General features: G+C 38.0%; 1 protein-coding gene across 9 annotated transcripts in view; it reads left to right on the forward strand.

Moving 5' to 3' along the window:
- Nucleotides 1–25398, forward strand: part of PPP1R9A (protein phosphatase 1 regulatory subunit 9A) — a 337678-nt gene that overhangs the window by 150768 nt on the left and 161512 nt on the right. For all 9 annotated transcript variants that reach the window (XM_056118127.1, XM_056118126.1, XM_056118129.1 and 6 more), the window contains exon 3: nt 17108–17240. In XM_056118127.1, coding sequence (XP_055974102.1) covers nt 17108–17240 — 133 coding nt within the window. The remainder of the gene's footprint in view (nt 1–17107; nt 17241–25398) is intronic.

Genomic DNA, 25398 nt, shown 5'->3' on the forward strand with positions numbered 1-25398 from the left:
CAGGTGTCAAAACTTGAACCCATCTGTACTCAAGTTCCATGAGGTGTTGAGGAAGAGCAAGATTTTTAACAGCACTCTAGACTGTTATACAACTTATTTTATCCATAGTGTATTTTTAATATTTATGAACCCTTTACAGTTTTTTAAAAAATTTTTATTAGTGAGACATCATGAGGTACAGTTGTAACTTACAAATTTTTGTGCATGGGTTTCAGTTATACAATGATCAAATACCCATCCCTCCACTAATGCCCACTTCCCACCACCATGGATCCCAGTATCCCTCCCACCCTCCATGCCCGCAGTCCCACCCTGCCTCTGTGGCAGGGCATTCCCTTTTGTTGTCTCTCTCTTATTAGAACCCTTTACAGTTTTGAGATGTGTCTTTGCTGTTTATTCTGTGTGGAATGCTTGTTTTATTTTTGTGTGTTTTAGTCATATTTTTGCTATTAAGTATGTCATTATAAAAAAACATTAATTTTTGATTCAGTCAGACGTAAGATTGGATTTCAGCTGTTGTTTTGCGTTTACCATGTGATTTAGGACCAACTTGTTATCTGTTGTGTTACAAAATAAATAAGTGATCACAGCGATGATGTGATCTCTCTCTCACCTATCATGTGCATTCAGTGGCCACCCCAGCCTGCAGTTGCCACTAGCAGACCAGTAGAAGCATGAAGGAGGGAACAGGGCCACTAGGCTGGTTGGTGATCAGATGCCATTTATTCCATTCTTCCCACGCACCTGTTCCAGTCTCACTAAGCACCCCATTCCAGTCTCACACTGCCCCTCATTCACGTCTCCTTCTGTCCCCCATGCTAGTCTCTTTGTGCTCTGTGCTTCGTCTTGCCGTCTCTGTCTCTCATCCCACCTCCAAGCATTGGCGGTAGCAACTACACCCAAGTCTAGTAGCACAATCAACACACGAGAGCCCTTCCTTCAAAGGGAAGATAAAGATGTGCAGTCAGGAGAATCCTCTCAAGGGTGAAATACCACCTATGGGTGTGTTCCTATTCTTAGTCCAACAACCATCTTAGATTTATTTCTAAATAATCTTTGTAGTCATTTTGTATAGACACAGTAATAGATATATTAGGCTTGTAGGGTGACTCTCCTGGAGACATTTCACTAGAGATCAAAGACTACAGTGCTCAGGTCAGATTAGTCTTTTCTAACCCTAGCAGGCTCCTAATCCAGTTGTGACTCTTTGGTTCATGACAGAATTTGTCCTTGACCATGATCTTAACTTATATTATGGCACTTGTCCTGGTTCATTTTGATGCCAGGGTAACTCACAGCTTGCCCTGGGTCCATCCAGTCCCTTGTCAGGACCCTGCTTTTGGGGTGCTAGGAACTAAGGACAACTAAGGCTTAAGTAGAGAAATCAGATGCCCAGAAGTGAATATTATTCAGAGTCAGTTAACTCCCAAGCTACAAAAGCAAAGCATTAACTGTCTTCCTGTGTCTATACAAAAAGTACATTGCACTGAAGTAAATTATGCAAAAGAACATAAGGGAAGTAGAACAATATTTCACTTACAAATACAAAATCAGAGATTTCTGAGGAATTTAACTTTACAAGTCACAGGTACTGCTTAGGGGAAAATAGGTGATTAACTGATTAGGGAATAGAGCACAGAGAAGTTAAAGGTAAAGATACAGAGGAATGGGAGTGAATGGGTGCAATCCAAGAAACCCAAGCTCCCAGCAGCCAGGGAGCAAGGACAAACCAATGTTCTCTTACAGTCTATGAGCCAAATTTTCACTGATCTGCAAAATAGGACCGTTATGAAATTTAAGGGCTGGACTGGTAGCACAGTGGGTAGGGCGTTTGCCTTGCACACAGCCAACATGGCCGACCCAAGTTCGACTCCTCCAGCCCTCTCAGAGAGCTCGGCAAGCTACCGAGAGTATCTCGCCTGCACAGCAAAGCCTGGCAAACTACCCGTGATGTATTCGATATGCCAAACACAGTAATAAGTCTCACAATGGAGACATTACTGGGCCCGCTTGAGCAAATCAAAGAACAATGGGAGGACAGTGCTACAGTGCAGTGCATGAAATTTAAATGAGCCAGTGATTTCAGGAGGGTCACTTCATTGTGCATGTACTTGTCTTTCTCTTCCTCATCATTTATTGTCAACTATATGTCATTTGATCTATTTTGATATTTGGAAACAAAGTGAAGGAAATAAAGTGACGGAACTGTAAGCAGAGCAGGTAGGTTCTTGATACCATATCTAGTTGCTACTTTGGGGCATTAGTTTTTTGATGGTGATTGATTGATATACATTTACACTGTGAGAGAGAATATTTGAGGATATTCTAACAGGACCACAGGTGAAAATTGCAGAAAGCCATTGGAAGGCATTGCATGAAATTAGGACCCCAGTTGGTAGCACTGGAGGCCACAGAAGGAAGCAGTTTAGAAGGGAACCATGGTTGGGGGAAAATTTTGATAAACTTTATAAGACTAGTGTTTTCTATTCTATATCTGATACTATGTTTGAATGTAAGAGCCAGCTCCCCATGTTGCATTTGTTGTGCTGATAGCAGTTGCTGCCAAAATCTTCTAGAATTCAGCAGGGTATATTAGATAGAGGAAGGTTCTTGTTTGATGTGGCCAGATAATCTAGAAAACTTGGCCTATAGCTTGAATTGGTAGAGTACTATTATAGGGAATTTAATTAAAGAATTTCCAAAAGGCTTGCATTTATCAGTCTTCCTCATAAAGATTTCCATCAACAAATACTTGTTTAGTCAAAATCTTTGGTCAAGTGCACAGCCAATTGTTTGTGGTGTGATGCAGAATAAGATTCTAGTATTGTGTTGAAGAGGCAAACTAGTGATGATATTTTAATACATAAAATAGTAACAAAAGGAAGTTTACATATACAAAATGATCTCGAGAAATTATGTAGAAGAGAGAAGTTTTCAAATGTTGTTGGATATTTTTATAATGAGGCACCAAAATACTTAGGAAATTTGATTGTGTATTTTGAAGGTTTTTTAGTTTACTCCAAAGTTAATGTGTGAAACATAGTTCTGTGTATTAAGTCTCCTCTGTTTTAAACTTGGCTTCAGAATGTTCTGGCTGCCAGATTGATTCACGAGAGGCAAATGAACATTTGTGTATATCAAATTTAGGGGATATAATGCGTATTAACCCTCCTGATGTCAGAATGGCAGGTGGAAATATCATGGGAACAGGTTTGGCAGCCTTGAGCCAAGGCTTCACTGGCTTATTTGTGTTATTTTGGCTTAGGACCGGACAGGCACCAGCAGATGTAGTATATCAGAGATAGACCACCATGACCAGAATGGAAAACTGTGAAAGTGACTGCTGGTTTTTAATCAGCAAATATGTTACAGTTGTGGGACAGTTTGACCTTAAATAACCCCTTACACTTGAGGATAGATACTGTACTCAAAGTTGCAAAGGGAGTCAACCACATTGTGTGTGTAAAATATATTCACATATTTAAATTGCCTAAGTACAATTTAAATCCATTAAAATTTCTCTTGCTTCAACCACTGAAACTGACATTAGATATTACTGTACCTCAAATCATATATTTTAATAATTATTAAAGTAAGTTACACTTACTATCCTTTATAATTATACTTTTATTTAAGTTTATTAAAAGAGGATCAGGAATGTGAGTCATTGGTGAAGTGCATGTATGAGCAGGAGACCTGGGGCCAGTCCCCAGAAAAAAAAGGAGAAGGAAAAGGAGAAGATTTGGGACTAGAAAGATAGGTCAAAGGGCAGATCCCCACATTGTCCGCTGAGGTCTGCTAGAAGTGACCCATGAACACATAACCAGAAGTATCCCCCTGGGCACCACCAGGTGAAGCCCCCTTATTAGCACTGCAGACAGTGCATATTAAATTATCAGTTCTACCAAACTGACTTCAGAACAGAACAATCCAAAATGTCTTCCAGTGAGCCAACTGACCTTTCAAAAGGGGGTGCGATCTTTTAAAATGTTATCTCCAATATGATATAACATGAATTTAATAATGAATATTTATTGTTTGCTAATACTTCCTGACATGAATAGTCATTAAGTCATGTATTTTAGATAATAGCTTTGTGATTTAATTATTTTAACTGATCATTATTGAATTATGTAGCTAATGAATGACCCTAACCTTGTATACATAAAGACTTCTTTATATGAAAGTGGTATTATATTTAAAATATAATTAGACCTTCTTTTTACCCTCTGAAGGTCCCTTATATTTTGTTTCTTAGTGTTATTGATTTAAGATTCAGATAGCACATAGGTCTCTGAAAATTGTAAAAGATCCATTTAAAAATTATTTCATCTCTCTATTTTTAATTTTTTTGGGGGGTAAGGGCTATATTAGTGGTGGCTTCAGGTCACTGTGCTCACATGTTTGGTATGTGCTCTACCACTTGGAGATCTCTCCAATCATTTATTCTCTTAAAAATGTACTGTTAATGGTGATAATGCTTTGTGCTAGATAGTTCACAGGAATGTTTAGAGTACACTAAACATCATGTTTGAACATATGTATTATGCTGTTAAATAAATATACTTAATAAACATGTTATTACATTTATACAATTTTATTGTTAATAAAATTAACAATTCTTCAATTTAATTGAAAAAAAATGACAAAGGGGGTCAGGGAGCTAGTTCCAAGGTTGAAAGACACACTTGCCCTGACATTCGATACCCAACATTGTATATGTTCTCCTTTTCACCCTGGTGCCACCAGATGTGGCCCTGTGGGTCTCAGCCCTTTGACTCCAAACACCAGAACCATTAGCCCTTACTACCCAGCTGAGTACTGTGAAGAAATGTCCTCTGGGCCTTTGGGACAGGCATACCAAGATAAGTAATTTGACCTGTGGTGTGACTCAGTAGTAGAGCATATGTCTAGCTTGTGTGAAACCCTGAGTTTGATCCCTGGAATGGCAAAATAAGATGATGCTGGGGAGAATGAACACAACTATATTCATGGAGCTGGTAATTTATTTGAACATGTAGTTGCAGATAAAGTATGTACAGACATGTTATAGGAAAGATACACCTTCCTCTAAGATGACAGGAAGCTTGGCAAACCCAAGACATTTGATCAGTTTTGCAAAGAGGGTGAGTGAAGGGATGGAGTGCTTTGTAAAGCCTGGGTATATAGACTGGAGCCATAACTGGGAGCTCCCTTAAATCCAAAATATAAGTGTCCTTTTTCACGTGTTAATGAAGAACCCAGAGACTTTTTTTTTTCCAAAGAGACTTTCAGAGTTTTCACTCTACTTCATTCTCACTAGAAATCAAGACTTTGACATTATACGGAATTTGAAAAGTACAGAAAGTGTGTACAGAAAAAAATGTAAGCTCTGTCATGAATTTACTTTAATGTTTTGTTCCATGCCCCGGTCCCACCTCACAGTTCTTTTTCTCGTTGTACACTATGATCATAACCCCATTTTCAAATAGCACTTGTGTTATATGTATTTGCTTGTTAGAGAAAACAATGCAATACAGCGGATACAGGAAAACTTCACAGGGATATGATCAGTCACAATAATAGGAAGAAGTGAAAACAAGTATTCTTTTAAAAGTAGACTCACCAGCTGATATTGTCTAGTTTTAAAAGCTTGCAAGGGACCAAGAAGGAAGGAAGAGGAAATCTAAAATTTGCTGTAAAGGACTGACTGCCTTCTCAGGCCATCCTGTGAATTTTTTGTTCTTGAAATGTGGGAGATTTTGGAGGCAGAGGACAGGACACTTCAATTTTGCTTTGACCCACTTTCAGTTTGTGATTATGAAAAATGGTCCAGAAATGTGGTCTATCCATGTAGATCCAGGGACCCAGGCAACAGAGCTTGGTGTAGCCTGTCCTTAGTATAAAGAGTATAAACTTATTTTTAACAAAGAAAATGCCACTTAGCTTTGCTGGTGTCATCTTTTTATGTGTGCAGTCTGAGGTGTGGAGATAATTGATTTCAGAAGCATAGTGACTAACACATTTTTTACAAAGCCATCATTTCTATTACAGGATATATGAGGTTAAAGTTAGAGTGATAGAAGGGTCAGTGATCCCCAGAGTTAACCATTAATCCTGTGTTAATGGGAGTAATGGCAGCTTTCACCTCAAACTTACAAGAGTAATGTGACAGCCCCATCCTCCCCTTGTTTTGACAAAGATTGCTGATTATCTTGTTTCCTGAAAAGTATCCCTGCCCTTTCGGTTTTGCCTATAAATAAGGGAAGCTTGAGACAGATACCATTTGTAGATTTTAAGTATGTTGACATTTTCAACAATGATCTAGAATTGGTCAATTACATTTGACTATAGTTCTTGGAGAACTCTAAATAGAAGAGACAGTTTGTTTATAAGAAAGCAGAGCCTTTCCTGCCTTGAGGGGCTAACATGATTAATATGAACATTGGATCACAGCTGCCCAGGATGTAGTCAACTTCTCTTTGGATCTAGTTTTAGATTTACAGGCTCAGCTTTGTGCCATTGCATCAGTGTCCTCATGTATATATGCATTTCTTAACAATTGGTTGCTTGTGCTTTAGTCTTGTTTTTCAGTTTTTTTCCACCATGTGATGTCTGGCATCAGCTTGCAGAGTTGAAAAGATCAAGCATATTTTACCCATGACCTTTACAGAAATTAAAATTTTCAGTTGTGCAGATTTGTTTTTAGTATTTGACTCGTGACACGTGATAAGCTTCAAGAAAGGATTCTCTTTTCCTGAGACAGTCAGACTAGTTAAGTGCAAAATTTTAGACAGGACTTTCCCTTGCATATCTTCTCCATAATTTCACCCGAGATCGATTGCAAATATGTTCAGTGATGGTAGTTCTTTCGTTACTGCAGTCACACCTTGCCTTTGTTGTGCTCACTGATGATGAAGAAAACTTCAGCTCTTAATATGTTTACTTATATTCCTTCTGCAGTGATGGTTCTTACATTCGTTTTGCATCTGATTCCTTTTCTTCCACAATGTCTGTGAAAAGCCAGGGTCCTCATTTCTGCCTCCTTCTTTTGGAATGAATGACTGGCTACACCACCAAAGCACTTTGGGACTCATCCAAAATTGGGAAGATATGACCCCTAGAGCTGCTAGTTCATATTCTTCCAATTATGGTTCCTTCTACTCCCACTCTCTGGAGGAAAATTGCTTTCTGGGTTCATAAATTTTTTCCCTGCAACTAACCACAGGTCATAGACAACCTACTTTTGTTTCATCTTCTAGCATTTGTTTAGTCTTCGCCATATGGAATTACTTCCTGTTCTGTAATTCTTTTCCTGCTATATCTGTGCTGTTCTTTATCACAGAATGCCTTCCACATACCATCTTTCCTCTGCCTACAAGACTGACTGTTGTTGGCTGATTTTACACTTTTACGATCTTTCAATAAATCCTTGCTTGTTTACCTCTCCTTCCTCTCTCTCTCAGGGCAACTTGGATGTCTCCACTGTGTGCTCCCAAAGAATTGCCTGCATCCCTCTATTATGGCTTGTGTGCTGGTTATTGTCACAGGTCTGAGATAATAGATTCCCCATTTCTAACCATGGTGCCAAACACTGAAATGGTACTCAATAAGAATATGAAGAAACAGTAGAAGAGGAAGAATGAATGAGAATTATTCTGTATTTGCAGTCTTTTATTCTGGACTCCTAGGAAATGTGAATTGCCTGTTCTCACTTCTAAAATATAATTTGAATTAAATAGGAAACCTCTGTGGTTAGATTTTTATGGTTGTTTTGCATTTTTGCTATTTAATTTGTGCTGTTCTTTCATCTCTAAGTCTTAAACATTTATTATTGAAATATAATACATGCATATGTAAATTGTGTTTATTTGAAACTGAAAGCAAGTTTTAAAGTTGATGTAAACTCTTTCTACTTGTAATAAATTCTGATGCTGATGGTTTTTGTTCTGTTATTATTGTAATTATAACAATTATTTTACTGTGCTGTGGATTCAACCCTGGCTCCCTGCATATTTGAAATGAACTGTACCACTGATCCACATTTCTGATCCCATTTATTTCTTATATCACTTTATAAATTGTTTTTTATTAGACTGACTTGAAAAACTTTCTTCTAACTAATCTCTAATGAGTTCTTGAAATGTCATATTATAGGATTCAAATAGGGACACTGAACCAATAAGTGATTATTTTTCAAGGATTGGTTTTATGCAAATACAGTGGCTAGATATGCAAATATGAAATGTGTAGGGTCTTCCATTAAGACTTAAGAGAGGCTCGAACTCTGCCTACTGGGCTGAAGCTTCTGTTCACAGGCAGAGTAGCTTCTTCATCTGAAAAGCCTCATATTGTCTTCTTAAGGGTTGTTTATTTATTTACTTTTTATATCAAATCTACCCTCCCTAGTTTGTCTAAGTCCTAGCTTCTTAAACCATGAAGTCATGTAAATGATGGTGAGGGTTGTGGAAAAAAAAGTTTAAATGTGTTTGAAAATAAATTTTCTTACTATTATCGGTAAATAATTTGTATACCCTGTTTTTATATCTGTGTAAATGAAGATTGCATAAAAAATTATTGGGCAAAAAGAGATTGGAAAATGTTTCAGAAGCCCTGCTCAAGAGTATTTCTTCTATTTTGTATTCAACGATTTTGGACTATAATTATACCTACAAAATGCCTTCACAGTGATACAGTGTTTGATTAAATAAATAGGGACTGTATTCAACATCACATGGGTCAGAGCCTGGCTGTCAGGAGTTACTGTATTAGGAATAGGAATCAGTTTAACTTTACCTACCACTGGAATGTGTAATGTTACATTCCCTTTGTGCTATGCACTAAAGTTAACCCTCTCAAACTTCTCACCCACTTGCTTGGCTCTGAAATCAGCCAGTCCATGTTGTTGCATTTTTTACCACCCTGTGTAAAGAATTCCTGAGATATTTACTTATCTCAGGATATACTTATGTGGGAGCCCATCTGCCTTTAGTTGGCACTGTTCTGTTGATTTTTACTAGACATAATTTCCTAGAGGGTATTCATATGCTTACCAGGGAAAATCTTGGACTTTTTGTGCTCTTCTTAAGGTTCCTAAGATTCTGTAGTTTAGTGTTATCATAATAACCCTTTAGTCTTCTCCTCAGAAATGTGGTCACCCTTGGAGGTTTTCCACAGGGATGTGTTAGCTCATAGTCCTAAGGGAGCTTTGTCTCACTTTGATTCCCAAACTCTAGTGTGACTTTACTGAATTTGCCTTCATTTTCCTTTCTACTCTTTAACCCAACCAAGTATCCACTTCCATCTGTATTCCTAGACAATTACCAACAGTTTCCCTCCATGTACCATTAGAAACACAGTCTTGACTTTGATAGTAAAATAAGAAGCGTCTACCAACTGCCAAGGCAAATGCTAGAACAGACATTGACTTACTAACTCATCCTGTTGTATCTGTACAAGAGAATTAACTTCTGTGGATGAGAAGTCAGTTATTTGTCCTAGGCGTTTGTTCCACACTCCACAAAAATGCTGCCATTTGGTGCTAATTAGTTCAGTTTTTCTGTGATCGGGATGCCTGTTCAGTGGGAATTGGACCAAGGCTTCCCATTTGTTTCCTGCTGTCTACCAGCAGTCAATGTTTAAAGCCTCTGTCTATTCTTTAAAGTAAAAAAAAAATATGACTGGGCTGAAGAGAACATTGCTAATTTCTCATGGCTTTGTGTGATTGTTTATAATAATTTGAAAAGTACTGTAAAAAAAAAGCATCAGAGGAATCAACCAGTTCTTTCGTAAGCTGATTACTGGAAAAAATTTCATCTGCATTATCTAGATTTAGAATTAGCCGTTTATTTATGAAGGCATTTCTTCATCATTACTTTGATGGTATAAATTATTTATAACAAGATATTAAACTTTTTGTTGAATCTTTCTAATATTTCAACGACATATATTTGCTAAAAATTAGGTTCAGAGTAATAGTACGGAGATAGGCCACTTGTCTTAACACCACCAAGCCTGGCCCCAAAACAAATATAAACAGCAGATAAAAGTGTACTAATTTTTCTTGAGTTATATTTTGCCTTGCACGCAGCCAACACGGCTGACCCGAGTTCGATTCCTCCGCCCCTCTCGGAGAGCCCGGCAAGCTACCGAGAGTATCTCGCCCGCACGGCAGAGCCTGGCAAGCTCCCCGTGACGTATTCGATATGCCAGACACAGTAACAACAAAGTCTCCAATGGAGACATTACTGGGCCCGCTCGAGAAAATTGATGATCAACGGGAGGGCCTTTACCTTACCTTACCTTATATTTTGTTTAAAATAAGTATACAAGACCAAATATTTTACTTCATTGATAATGTAGTGACTATAATAAAGCTCCATTTATTTTGAAATCCTCTTTCATTATAAGTTATATATTAATATATTTTAGGACATTTTAAGGTAAAGGTAATTTTAAAGGTTAATTTTATGTGCCATTTTTACTGGATCATGATACTTAATATTTCATCAAATATTACCATAAATTATTTCATTAGAATATTTTTTAATGAGAGTAATGAATAATGGTGAACTTTAAGTAAAAACAAAAATATATACATTGTGAGGTGGCCTCATTTAACAAGCTGAAGACCTTAACAGAAAAACGCAACTCTCTAATGAAGAGAGAATTTCTGTGAGTGACTGCCTTTGGACTTGAACTACAGCATGAACTTTTTCCTGGCCCTCCAGCATGCTGGCCTGCCCTCATACTTTGGAGAGCTTACTTCGAGGTTTCAACAGGGCTGCATAGCTACTCATGTACCCTCGACAGAAGAAATGTCCATCGCTAGACTCTACTTTTAGGGAAAGGAAGGCTGTACTCTATGATTAATCTCTACTTGGCGGGTTGGGGTGGGAAGTACTGTATGACTCATTTTGAGTGTGTACATATAAGAACCTGTGCGCATGAAGCAGTTTCAGAGGAAGGGGCTCCCACCTTGCCAGTCAGATCAGTGGAATTAACTTTGCCAATCAATGAGGTGACAGATGTCACACCTAGATCAACCTCAAATCCAGCTCTAGGGCTTTGAATCATCAATCTCTATAATTTTTGGCAAATTCATTAAATTATTTTAATATGATTATGTAAACATACTTTTGTTACATATATATGTAATGCACACACATGTACACACATAGCCTGTTGATCCTGTTTCTATGGAGAACCCTAACAAGTACCTTTTGAACTAATCTGGTTTCAGCATTCCATTATGTTCAGTACATTTGTTTTTTTCCTTCTTGTTTAGTTATCCATGAAAATACTAGACAGTGTGCATTGTAGATTTTGTCTATAATGTACATGATTATAGCATCTATATATATATATATTTTATGTGCATTACATCATTCATGTTGTTTTTTGAGTTTCATATTTCTGTGGTAAACATAAAAAATGGCACTTTATTCCTTTCTACCATAATTTTTAGATCAGTTGATAACAAAGTTATCTAATAAGAGTTAAAGAAAGTTTGTATTAAATTTTATATTTACCTTAGATGACTTCATCATATACATAATATTTATATGAAATGGATTTGTTGTTGGAGATTTCCCTTAACTTTCTAGGTACCATAATCATGAATCCTCACTCTGCAATGAGTGAGTATTTAGAGATCCTAATCAAAATTTATATTCTAGAAATGGGTACCTTAAATTAGCATTATATTGTTGATTAATATTATGAACACTACAAAAATTTATTTATTTATTTTGCTTTTTGTATTACACCCGGCGATGCTCAGGGGTTACTCCTGGCTCATGCACTCAGGAATTGCTCAAGGGACCATATGGGGTGCTGGGAATCAAACCTGTATTGGCCATGTTGGCTGCGTGCAAGGCAAACGCCCTACCCGCTGTGCTATCGCTCCAGCCCCAAACACTACAAAAATTTAAATGAGTGATGTTGAAAGTATTTTGGAGTTGGAAATAGTTTGTGTTAAAAAGAAATAGTTTATGTTACTTAAATTTGAATCAGCTTTTGGAGTAATTACTAACTCCAGCTAGTACGCATTTCATCCTGGAAGTGATGTGTATTCAGATGTTCAAGTTTAGTTAGAAGAGTAGATACATTCTGCTGTAGAATATTTTGACAAATCCTTTAAATAGATGGAACTATGGGTCTGGTATATCACTTTCCTACTCATCAGTATTTCTACAGTGGAAAGCCTTCATCTAATTTAGAATGTCTGGAGATTGCCCATGTTTACACCAGATGCCTGAAAACTCTGAATTTTTGTTCGTAACTAAAGCTGAATATACTCCCTGGAGCCCATCAAGCAATCAATATAAATTAGTGAGATGACCTTGGATTTATGAGGAAAAAGTAATATAACGGTAATAGTTATTCTAACACTGCCAGGGGTTCATTTCTTAGGATGATTTATCACCATATTTTATTTTTAATTAAAATTTTTGTGTGTATTCTTGGGCCACATCAGGCTATGCTCAGGGGTTTGTCCTGTCTCTGCTTTTAGGAATTACTGCTGGTAGTGCCCAAGGGACATATGGGGTGCTGGGGATCAAACCCAGGTCAGCTGCATGCAAGGCAACCTTCCTAGCCACTGTACTATGGCTTCAGCCTCTATCACCATATTTTTAAAACACATTGAAAATAGGGGCTCTCTTTCCCATGTTCTCTTAGTTTCAATTTAGAACCACTGTAGCAAATTCAGTAAAGTCACATGAAGTAAAGCTCAGTGAGTCTTCCAAGGAAAATACCCATTACGGAAGCATGTAAATGCTTGACTCCACTCTAGGAGCCTTCGTGCTAGTGCTCCCGAGTCTGAAATGCAGTGTGCTAGACCCAAATTGTTCTCATCTTTGATGTAAGAAAGGTGACACTGAACCTAAGCAAAAGGTGGAACCAGCTCCTTATGTGAAGCCTTGTAGGAAGTTCCTTCTAGTTGGTATTTACCAAAAATCCTTAATTTATTTTGACCAACATTAATAATAGAAAATCTGTCATAAAGAAGCAGAGGAACTAAGTTTCTGTCATCTAGTTGAATACATGTTGCTGTTTTTCGTTTTACTTTTTTATTTTTTATTTTTATATTTTGGATCACACCTTGCACTGCACAGGGGTTACTCCTAGCATGTGCACTCAGGAATTACTCCTGGTGGTGCTCAGGGGACCATATGGGATGCTGGGAATCGAACCTGGGTTGGCAGTGTGCAAGGCAAATGCCCTACCCACTGTGCTATCACTCTAGCCCCCGTTCTTGTTGTTTTTAAAGTTTTATATAGATTTAATATACTACATTTGATGCTTATACACATATACTCTACATGTACATTTTTAATATTTACACATACATATTATGAAATAATGAAATTTAGCTATCATCCAAAATGAATCATGTTTGGTTTTTGTTTTGTTTGTTTTGGAGTTGCCACATATCATACCCAGGGCCTCATAAATGCAAATCAAGGGCTCTCCAACTGAGCTGTAACCCTGGGTCCCAGAATGAAAACTGTTTAAATCATTGTTTGGGCAATAGTATACCTAGATCTATTAACATAGGTGACAATAATAAATGGAATAATGTACCAGTGGTTTTCTGGATTGGTTTTAAATTCTGGCAAGCATTTTTGTTTATACTTTTGCTTCTACTTTTCAAAAGGTAGATAGAGGGGGCAGGACTATATATGATAGGGAATAAAAACATTTGATCTAGGTTGTTGGTTTTTCCCCCCCTTTTTTGGGCCATACCCAGCGATCATCATCATCCTGGCTCTGCACTCAGGAATTACTCCTGATGATGCTCAGGGGACCCTATGGGATGCCGGGGATTGAACACGGGTCGGCTGCGTGCAAGGCGGATGCCTTACCTGCTGTACTATCGCTCCAGCCCCTTGTTTAGGGTTTTATGGGTCAAATTTGCATTCTTCCATGTCTATGCTCAAATATGAATTCTGAGTTTTTTCTTTAAAACAATAAAATTCAATTTATATGGCATTTCAACACCATTAAAAAATTGGGGGCACTTCTGGTAGTGTATAGCACTTCATCCTGACAGTGCTGAAGGGTCCCATTTGGAGCTCCACTGATAAAACTCTGATTGAACACATGAAAGGCAAATGCCACTGTACTATCGCTCCAGCCCCTCAACTGCATAATTCTTGTATTACCCAGGAAGATGAGTAAAGAACTTTGTTATTTGTTTTATATTACTTGTCACATTACATGTATAGCTGTTTATTCTGATTTCTGTTTTCCAACTAAGCTGAGCTATTTGAGACTGTGCTTGTCCCAGTGTCTAGCACAGTGCCTTCATGGAGTTGGCACTCTGCAAGTTTTTAATGAACCATTCAGTGAAGAATGACTTCCTAAATATGTAATGGAAGGTCACAAGGAGTTATATGATAGAAAGTCATAAGGCTAACAATTTAAAATATTAGAAGGTTACGTGTAAATACAAAGGAAGGGAAAACATTGAGTAACATGGTTAATTTTTTTTTAATTTTATTGAAACACCATTAGGTACAGTTGTAGATTTACAAATTTTTGTGCTTGGGTTTCAAGTATACAATGATCAAACACCCATCCCTCCACCAGTACCCATATTCCACCACCACGGGTCCCAGTATCCCTCCCACCCCTCATTCCCCCATCCCACCCTGCCTCTGTGACAGGGTATTCCCTTTTGTTCTCTCGCTCCTTTTGGGTGTTGTGGTTTGCAAAAGAGGCATTGAGTGGCATTCATGTTTGGTCTATAGTCTACTTTCAGCATGCTTCTCCCAGCCTGGGAGGATCCTCGCAGCACCCTTTATTTGGTGGTCCTTTCTCTGTCTGTGCTCTCTTTTCCCCTAGCATGTGTGGCTGGCCTATAAACCATGGAGCAAGACTCCTGGTACTAATCTTGACCACTCTTGGGTGTTAGTCTCCTATTTTGTTACTTTATGTTCCCCAGATGAATGCAATCTTTCTATGTCTGACCCTCGATTTCTGACTCATTTCGCTTAACACGATGCTTTCCATGTAGTACCACTTGTATGTAAATTTCATGACGTCCTCTTTTCTAACAGCTACATAATACTCCATTGTGTAAATGTACCAAAGTTTCTTTAACCAGTCATCTGTTCTCGGGCATTGAGTAACATAGTTTAGAAATGTCTATTTTGATGCAGAAATCCTTATTTTGGTAGAAAAGTGTGGTATAGAATGAGTAAATAATATGAGACTATTAAAGCATGTTGAAAGTCATTCTGGTAAAAATCTTGCAGATATCATGATTTGGGGAAGCATGTACCATTAGGAACCACACAACATCTACTTCTATAATATGCCATAAGTACGCTTTATTTCCGATTACCATGTAGGGAATACAGATATTTCCAGTTTTCTAATAAAAGAATGCAAAGTGTGTGCATCAACAGTAGATTTGCTTTTTTTCCACCATAGTTCTTCTGATGTCCTATTTTTATTTTAGCACTTGTGTATTTTTTAAAAAAACTATTCAAGATTTTAAGATTTTTTGATATTTACATAATTTAAAATATTAAAATAAATCACAGAAGCTTTAAATGCACAGATTAAATTCTTAATACATCTTATTATAAATATGAATTGGACTTGATGATTTATACATCTTTAAAAATTCTTTATTATGGGCCAGGGAGATAGTACAAGGGTTAATGAACTTGACTGAAACATGGCTGACCACTGTTCAATGCATAGCATATGGGCTCCTGAACACTGCCAGGAGTGACATCAGAATACAAAGCCACAAGTAATCCCTCAGCATAGTCAGATGTGGTCTAAACACACACATACACACACACGCACACAGACACACACACATACACATACAAATAGTAACAGTATAAATTAAAGCAATCAGGTTTTTTAATGGCTTCATTTGAAAATCACATTTAGTCATGTATGAGTAATTTAGAGAGAAAAATTGATAATATCCTATTTTCTAACTCTTAACTATTATGTTGATGATCATTCATGAATAAATTTTTGCATTTCAACTTGCATCTGTGCACAAATGAAATGAGGAGTGACTAATGAGTCTTATCTCACGCCAAAATCATATAGAATGGAAATAAGTTGCATGAGTCTGTGATTCAAATACAATTAGAAATAATATTTCTACACTAGAACACCAGGCTTCATATAGGTCATAATGTAAACAACTTAATGTGAATGTTTACTTATGTTGTTTAATGAGCCTTGTTTATTTAATAGATTCCTTGATTCCTACATAATTTATTTGATGTTTTTGTGCACCCCGAATTGTTGGGAAGTCCTTTCCCTTTACCCTGCTCCCTGGCCAGTAGTGAGTAAGCCATGGCCTTGACCAAGCTGCCCTCTCTCCTGTCCTCGCTCTACAGGCCTGGTGGGAGAAGAGGAGTGGGTGCTTGTGGTTTCGTTTTTGTTGTTGTTGTTGTTGTTGTTGGGGGGTGTCTGGGAGTTTAAAATTTGATCTGGAATCAGTACATTACGGATTCTGGCAAATGGTCAATGTAAACTTTCCCCACCCAGCCCCATTCTGGTTCCTGTGCCCATAGCCTTTTACCCTAGCACCCTTACAGCTTCCTCTGCTGCCCATATCTCTCCCCAGGTCCCTTTAAATGGAAAGGGAAGGAGAGGAGGGGAGGAGGACCTTGCCCCTCCTCAGGCATCTAGGAGAGCACTGCCCATGGGCTTCACCCTTTCCTGAGGGCACTCTCCCTGACACATTTGTTAAAATCAATCCTGAATAAATCTACAAGTTTAATATGAAAACAATTTCCCCCAGAATCAGCAAAGCACTGCAGATAGTATAACACACCATGATTCTCTAAAATGCCATGAATTTTGCTATCCATATAATTTCTTTTATGACCACTATTATCTCCCAAACAGTTAAAAGAAGTAGAATGACACTAACATTAAATAAAAAATACTAAGTTACTTTTATTCTGAGATTCCGGTTTTTCTTAGCATCTCAATTCAGATTAAGGATTAAAAAATTAATTAGAAAAATTAATCATATGAAATTTTCAACTTGCTCTTTTTAAATATTTATTAGATTTTTTTAAATTAAGAAGTATGTTTTTATTTTTATGATTCTACTATTTCTGTCACTTTCTTATTGCAGGTTTTTAACACATACTCCAATGAAGACTATGACAGGAGAAATGATGAAGTTGACCCTGTGGCTGCTTCAGCTGAGTATGAACTTGAAAAGCGTGTAGAAAAGCTGGAACTCTTCCCAGTGGACTTAGAGAAAGGTATATGCGCTTAGCAATATTTATATGCATTATATTGCTATATTAATAGCACCAAAATACTTTGCCGCATCACTTGTTTTTTTTCTACAGACTAAGATTTAATTCTTACGGAGAGTCTTTACTTATTTTATTTAATTTTTAAAAAGCTTGATCAAGAAGAGCCTGAGTGTGCCCTGAAGTTCTGTTAGTAAATCTGAAAAGATTTGGAGCAGGTGAGGGGGATGGAGATATAGCACAGTAGTTTCAGACACTCTCCATGCATGTAGCTTTCCTCAGTTTGATGCCCAGCCTTTCTGTAGTACCCCAAGCATAACTAGGTGTGATGTCTGAGAACAAAGCCAGAAGTAAGCCCTAAGCCCAGACAGGTGTGGCCCAGATGTTGCTATAGTAGTTATTGTTTATGGAAGGAGGGTTGTCATGGTTAGGCAAAAATGTAGTAGGTAAAGGCAGTGGTTGACCATTAGAAACCATTGTCCTCATCTCACAATTCTCTTCATTTCTGAGAGATCCAAATCTTTTCAGATTTGCTAACAGAACTACAGAGAGTAGGGGCGGTCAGACTAAAGGGACTTCTTCCTGATTTCTCTTGGTGGAATAAAAGCCAGACTGCTGCACAGGTGGACGTCAGGATCAGAGACTACTATTTATATCATGTCAGATGATAATACTGACTTAGAAAATACATTCCTGATAAACTTAACAGTAACAACAAAATTACTAATTTTAAAATGAAAAAATCAATATTGCAGTTGAAGAGAAAAGGATGATTGGTTGTTTCTGCGACTCAACTAGTAAAATGTAAAACCTACGAATTCTCCTAAACTCTCAAATAACAAAGCAAAAATTCTAAGAAACATCATGCAGGAAGTTCAACATGTAAATTTTAGATATTATTAAGAAAAAAATAATGGGGAAGACACTATTAGATAATAAGAGAATATTGTCCTGAGCTGAAAAAACTAATGATGGAAATCTTCAAAAATACCAGACCAAATAAAAGCAAACAAAATTTAAGCAAATGTAATCAGAAAGGCAAAATTAATAGACTAGCATAGAATTTATCAATTTATCACTGATAGATGGGAAACATACATATCATTTTGTACACATTGAGAACAAAAAAGAATTAGTTAAGCCAAGAAACTTAGGCATCTCAGAGATTTTGTACCTATTCTGCTGAAAAAAATTTGCTTACATATATAAAAGTAATCTTTTATATATCACTTGATAACTTGATCACTTGACTTCCTGTTATTCATTGATTTGCTTGAGCAGGCGCCAGTAACTTCTCCATTTGTCCCTGTCACGTGCTAGTGCAGCCCAATGGCGTCTGTTTGTTCTAGGAACAGGAAGAGCCTCAAACTGATCGTTCAGGGTCTTGACAAAGTAGTCTGACCATCATGCAGGTGGGCAGCCATGCGTTCTTTTGACGTTCTGTGGAATCCAGTCGGTAACAGCTCTAGTCCAGCGGTTGTCTCCAAATCTCATTACGTGTCCAGCCCATCTAGATTTTCGATGCCTTGGCAAACAAGACAGCGTCCCCGATTATTTATTATTATTATTATTATTATTATTTACTTATTTATTTGTTGAATCACCGTGAGAACAGTAACAAGCCTTTCAGTTCAAGTCTCAGTAGGTCATACAATGATCAAACACCTGTCCCTTCACCAGTGCACATTTTCCACCACCAAGAACCCCAGTGTTCTCCCCCTCTCACCTACCCCCCAGCTGTGTGGCAGATGTCCACTTTACCCTCTCTCTCTACGTTGATCACATTCAATATTACGACAAAAGACCCACCACTGTTATTTAGAATTTTCCCCAATATCCTGATTCTTGACCATGGATGGAGGTCGGAACTCCGGATTCTTTCTCTCATTTGAGTGAAACGTGATACTCCAAGCATAGCTCTTTCAATTCTTCTTTGGGACACCCAAATACTGTTCTCCTCCTGTAGAGCCCAAGTCTCTGAGGCATATGCTAATGCAGGAAGAACAGCGGAATAGAAGAGATGTGCCTGGAGCTGGAGGTTCTTAATCCTCTTAACTATTTCTTCAACGCTCTTGATGGCGTTCCAAGCCGCTTTCTTCCTCCTGTGCAACTCAGGTGCCAGATCATTCATCATGTTGACTTCTCGACCTAAGTACACGTAACTGTTGTATTCGGAGATGGTCATTTCGTTGGGAGCGAATGGAACATCAGGAACGAGACTGTTTCTCATAAACGTCTTTGTGAGATTCAGCTGGAGTCCGACCTTTCCACACTCATGGTCGAAGTCAGCCAGCATTTGTGCCACTTGGCTAATGTTTGGTGTTATTAGAACGATGCCATCAGCAAAGCGGAGGTGGTGTAGTTGCCGACTGTCTATCTTCACTCCCATTCCTTCCCATTACAGTCATTGCATGTCGTTCTCAAGGGTGGCACTGAAGAGTTTCGGTGAAATGGTATCACCATGCTGAACCCCTCTCTTGAAATGGATGATCACTTCTTTGTAGAATGGTGAGATCCTGGTAGTGAATCTGTAATACAGCTCACGGAGGATCCAGATGTATTGAATTTGAACGCTATGATTGGCTAGGGCTTCAATGACTGCTTCTGTCTCAAAGGCCTTCTTTAAATCAATGAACGTTAGATAGAGCAGCATCTTGAACTCCCGAGAAACCTCAGTGAGATTGGTTATCATGTGGATATATGGTCAATATAAAAGATTAAGTTCATCATCTACATTTCCACTGAGTACTTTACTTCCCTTTTAGCAGGTAGTTAAAAAGAAAGAATAACTTGTTTAAAACTGAAAAGATTAGGGCAAAAGTGTTGGAAATGAGAAACAAAAGTGCTTGTGTATTTTACTTCTAAATTACTTCTAAAATTTTTTATTTATTTTTATGAATCTCATGTTTTTTAGTTTTATATACATTTTTGCTTCGAGTTCACACACAACTGTACTTATGGATTACTCCTGTCTCTGTGCTCAGGGATCACTCCTGGTAGTACCCAGGGGGAACCATTTGTAGTGTGGGATTCAAATTCTAGTAACTGCACGCAAAGAACACTACTTACACCCTTGTACTATCTCTTCATTTCCCCACATTGCTTGTTTTTATTTTTTTTTTCTTTTTGGTCACATCTGGCAATGCACAGGGGTTACTCCTGGTTCTGCACTCAGGAGTTACTCCTAGTGGTGCATACCGGATGCTTGGAATCGAACCCGGGTTGGCCACTTGCAAGGCAAATGTGCTACCCACTGTGCTATTTCTCCAGCCCCCACATTTCTTGTTTTAAAATGTATAACATGAGATTTGTGTTCGGGCATTGTGTACCTAAACCTTTATTGTTGTGGATACATATGTATGTCATGGTTCTGAAATTATTAAAAATTTGAAAAAATTGCAAAAGAATATTGGTCACTATAATAAACATGACTGATTATTCTCCTTAAAACACATTTTCATTTGAGATTAAACAGACTTTAAGAGTTAAATGGTTTCATTCATTCCGAAATGTAAAAATCAATCACAACAATGGTCTATATGAAAGCAGCTAAATTTGGGTCCAGAGCAATAGTATGGTGAGTAGAACACTTGTCTTGCATGAAGCAGACCTGGATTTTATTCCCTAAACACCCCATAGGGTTCCCCTGAGCCTAACAGGAGGAACTCAGTGCAGAGTCTGCAGAGTCTTGAGTAAGTCCTGAGCACTGCCAAGTGTGCAACCAAAATAAAAAATAAATAAACAAAAGCAGCTAAGTTTGACTGGTGGGTTAATATATTATTTATAGTAAAGAAAAAGTGTTGCAACAGTATTGATTAAAGTAAAAATAGTCTAAAATTCATCAGTTATAAAAAAGGTTCTATAAATTCTAGTGTATCAATTGTATGAAATACTACTCTGCTGTGAAAATGAAGAATCCCAGTTTGATGCTCAGGATGTATGATTCTTACAAAGATAAAATTGAGGATATGAAGCAAAACAAATCACAAAAAAAAAAGTTTGTGCAAGCCAGGAAAAAATGAACAGTACATTGTTTAGAGATATACAAATTAGTAGTTTTAAAAAGCAATATTAAAAAGATGGAGTGAATAACGTAATATTTAGATCATGATAAACAAGGGAAGAATCATGATATCAGGGATGGGTATATTGTGGGTATGTATGTAATGTTTATTGCCTTTGTTACTACACCTGTTTTGTTGTTGTTACTATAATTTGGGGGTATGTTTTCCACTGTGACCGCATCTTTTATTTTCATTTCTACCCATGACGCATAAGATTTTTCTTTTCTCTGTAATCTTAACAAGATTCACTATCTCTTCACTTTTTATAATTAGACATTTGACAGCTGTGAAGTGATATTTCATTATGGTTTCAAATTGTGTTTTCATAACAGTTAACAATATTGATCACCTTTTCATGTACTTCTATAACATCATATTTGGCAAAATGTCTATTCAGTTCCTCTCATCATTTTATTTATTTATGTTTTGGCGACACCCAGCAGTGCTAAGAACTCACTCCTAACTCCTTGTGGGGCTTCAATAGACCGTATGGGGCACTGGGTTGGCCATGTGCAAGGAAAGTGCTCTATCTGCTGTATTATCTCTTCAGCCCCATCCTCTGATCATTGTTAACAATATATTTGTATACCACAAATATTTATACCATTTTAGATTTGAAAATATTTCTTCCATTTCATGTGTCACCCTTTTATTCTGCTGATGGTTCCTTTTTCAGTGCAGAATTTTAAAATCCTATTTGATACAGTTCCTCTAGATTATTTTGACTTTTATTGTCTTTGTGCTAAATCCAAAAAGACATTGCCAAAACTAATGTCATAGAGTATGCCAAAAAGTTTTCTTTTATTTTTAAAGTTTTCTATTATTTTTAAATTATATTTTTTAAAAAATTAATTTAGTTTGGGCTTATTTTTGTATATGTTGTAAGGTGGTGATTTGGCTTATTCTTTTGTATGTGACTATTCCAATTTTCTAAGCACCATTTATTGGAGAGAATTTTTTCCCTCATTGTACATTCTTGGGGCCTGTTCCATAAAGTAACTAAGAAATTGCCATTAAGTTTAGCCTATAGTTTTTATATTCTCTGCTCCAGTTTTTCTTGATCTACATATCTGTTTTTAGGGCTGTACTATTCTGTTTATATATCTGTATCTTTGTGATGTAGTTTAAAATCAAGAGTTTCAATGCTTCCAGCTTTATTTCTTCTTTAGATTGTGACTTTTATTTATGTAAAAATGTCATTGGAATTTGGAAAATGTCATTGAAATGTTCTGTTTCTGTAAAAATTGTTATAGAATCCAGAAGTTGAAATGAATCTATAGATTGCTTTGGTCAATATGAAAAATTTAACAGCATTCTTAAAATTCTTGAGTGTGAAATGTTATTTCATTTATTTGTGTATTCATTAAGCTAATTTAATCAATGTCACGCATCTGTTAGGAAACGCGTCTTTCACATCCTTGGTTTGATTGATTCATAGGTGTTTTATTCTTTTAAATGCAAGCTTCTGTTTAAGGTAGTGTAGAAAATTTCAATCTATAAATAATCATATTTTACTTTTATATTGAGGAATAAAATTATTTTAATCAAAATCAAATAAATATATAAAATTATTTTAATTAAAATCAAATAAATATCAAATAGCGATAGCACAGTGGGTAAGGCGTTTGCCTTGCATGCGGCCAACCCGACCGACCCGGGTTTGAATCCTCTGCCCCTCTCAGAGAGCCCGCAAGCTACCGAGAGTATCTTGCCTGCCAGCTACCCATGACATATTCAAAGCCTGGCAAGCTACCCATGACATATTCGATATGCCAAACACAGTAACAACAAGTCTCACAATGGAGACATTACCGGGCCTGCTCGAGCAAATCGATGAACAATGGGAGGACAGTGCTACAGTACCAATAAAAGATAAGAAGCAGGAGGCAGAGAGATAGTACAATGGTCAAGGAACTTGCATTGCATACAACCAACCCTGGTTTATTTCCTGGAACCCCATATGGTTGCCTAACCCTGCCAGGAATGATCTCTGAGTGCAGACCAAGAGTTAGTATTGAGCACTACCAAATATGTCCCCCTCACCAAAGAAAAGTTTAGAAACTATTTTTGCTAATATATACATATTTTTAATGTAACATATGCTTATACATTAGATATAATTCAATAGTCATGTGGATAACCAAATTGATTTTAATGAAAGTATTTAAAAATCGGTAGTTTATGGAAGACAAGGCCAGTCGTAAGATACATTTAAGAAATGTAGAGACCAGGGTGATAGCTCTTGAGCTTATTCGCCAACGTGGTTTGGTGCATGCCTCAGGCAACCGCAAGCTAATGTCCGAGCTCGCAAAGCAGTGCAGAGATGCGATCAAGGAAGATCTCAAAGAGAGAAGAGCAGAAGTGTTGGTAGATGCGGCAGAAGCCGGGAAAAGTATTCGTAATGCCCGCCTGTCCTTCACCAACTACAAGACCAAGATGACTGCCCTCCGACGTCCTGATGGATCCATCACATCCTCCAGAACGGCAATGGAGAAAATTATCCATGACTTCTACTCAAATCTCTTCGATAGCCATGTCCACTTGCCTACATACCAAATTCCACAGGATGGATATGTCGTTCCCAATGTTCTCCCTTTAGAAATCCGACACGCCATTTCGTCAGTAAAGAAACGAACAGCACCCGGCCCAGACAAGGTCAGACCTGAACACCTGAAGAACCTGCTGTCAGTACTCATCAATACACTGGCTCGGCTCTTCACACGCTACCTGTCTGAATGCAAGGTTCCGTCCCAATGGAAAACCAGCAGGACTGTACTACTGCTCAAGAAGGGAGACATCCATGACATTGGCAACTATTGCCCTATCTGCCTATTGTCTGTCATCTACAAGTTGTTCACTCGAGTCATCCTAAATAGGATTGGCAGAACACTAGATGGAGGACAACCATGCGAGCAAGCCGGGTTCCGCAAAGGATTCAGCACCATCGACCATATCCACACGATAACCAAGCTCATTGAGGTTTCTCCGGAGTTCAAGATGCCGCTCTGTTTAACGTTCATTGATTTAAAGAAGGCCTTTGATTCTGTTGAGACAGAAGCGGTCATTGAAGCACTAGCCTGGGCATTCAAGCCCAATACATCAGGATCCTCCGTGAGCTGTATTGCGGATTCACTACCAGGATCTCACCATTCTACAAAGAAGTGATCGTTGATGTCAAGAGAGGGGTGCGGCAGGGTGATACCATTTCACCGAAACTCTTCAGTGCCACCCTCGAGAACATCATGCGACGACTGGAGTGGGAAGGAATGGGAGTGAAGATAGATGGTCGGCAACTACACCACCTCCGCTTTGCTGATGACATTGTTTTAATAACACCAAACATCAGCCAAGCGGCACAAATGCTGGCCGACTTTGACCGTGAGTGTGGAAAGGTAGGACTACAGCTGAATCTTACGAAGACAATGTTTATGAGAAACAGCCTCGTTCCTGACGCCCCATTCGCTCTCAATGGAATGACCATCTCCGAATGCAACAGCTATTTGTACCTAGGTCGAGAGGTCAACATGACAAATGACCTGGCACCTGAGCTGCGCAGGAGGAAGAGAGCGGCTTGGAACGCCTTCAAGAACGTCGAAGAAATAGCTAAGAGGATGAAGAACCTCCGGCTCCGGGCACATCTCTTTGATTCCACTGTTTTTCCTGCATTATCATATGCCTCAGAGAACTTGGCCCTACGTAAACACGATGAGAATGCTATTCGGGTGTCCCAAAGAGGAATTGAAAAAACTATGATTGGAATATCACGTTTCACTCAAATTAGAGAAAGAATCTGGAGTTCTGACCTCCGTCGACGATCAAGAATCAGGGACGCTGTCTCATTTGCCAAGGTGTCAAAAATCAGATGGGCTGGTCACGTAATGAGATTTAAAGACGACCGCTGGACTAGAGCTGTTACCGACTGGATTCCAGGGAATGTCAAAAGACCGTGTGGCCGCCCACCTACCAGATGGTCAGACTTCTTCATCAAGATCATGAACGATCGGTTTGAGGCTCTTCATGTTCCCGGAGCGAACAGATGCCATTGGGCTACACTAGCACGTGACAGGGACAAATGGAGACGTTACTGGCACCCACTTGAG

Source organism: Sorex fumeus, unplaced genomic scaffold, assembly GCF_029834395.1.
Source record: "Sorex fumeus unplaced genomic scaffold, SorFum_2.1 ptg000037l, whole genome shotgun sequence".
NCBI classification, from domain to species: domain Eukaryota; kingdom Metazoa; phylum Chordata; class Mammalia; order Eulipotyphla; family Soricidae; genus Sorex; species Sorex fumeus.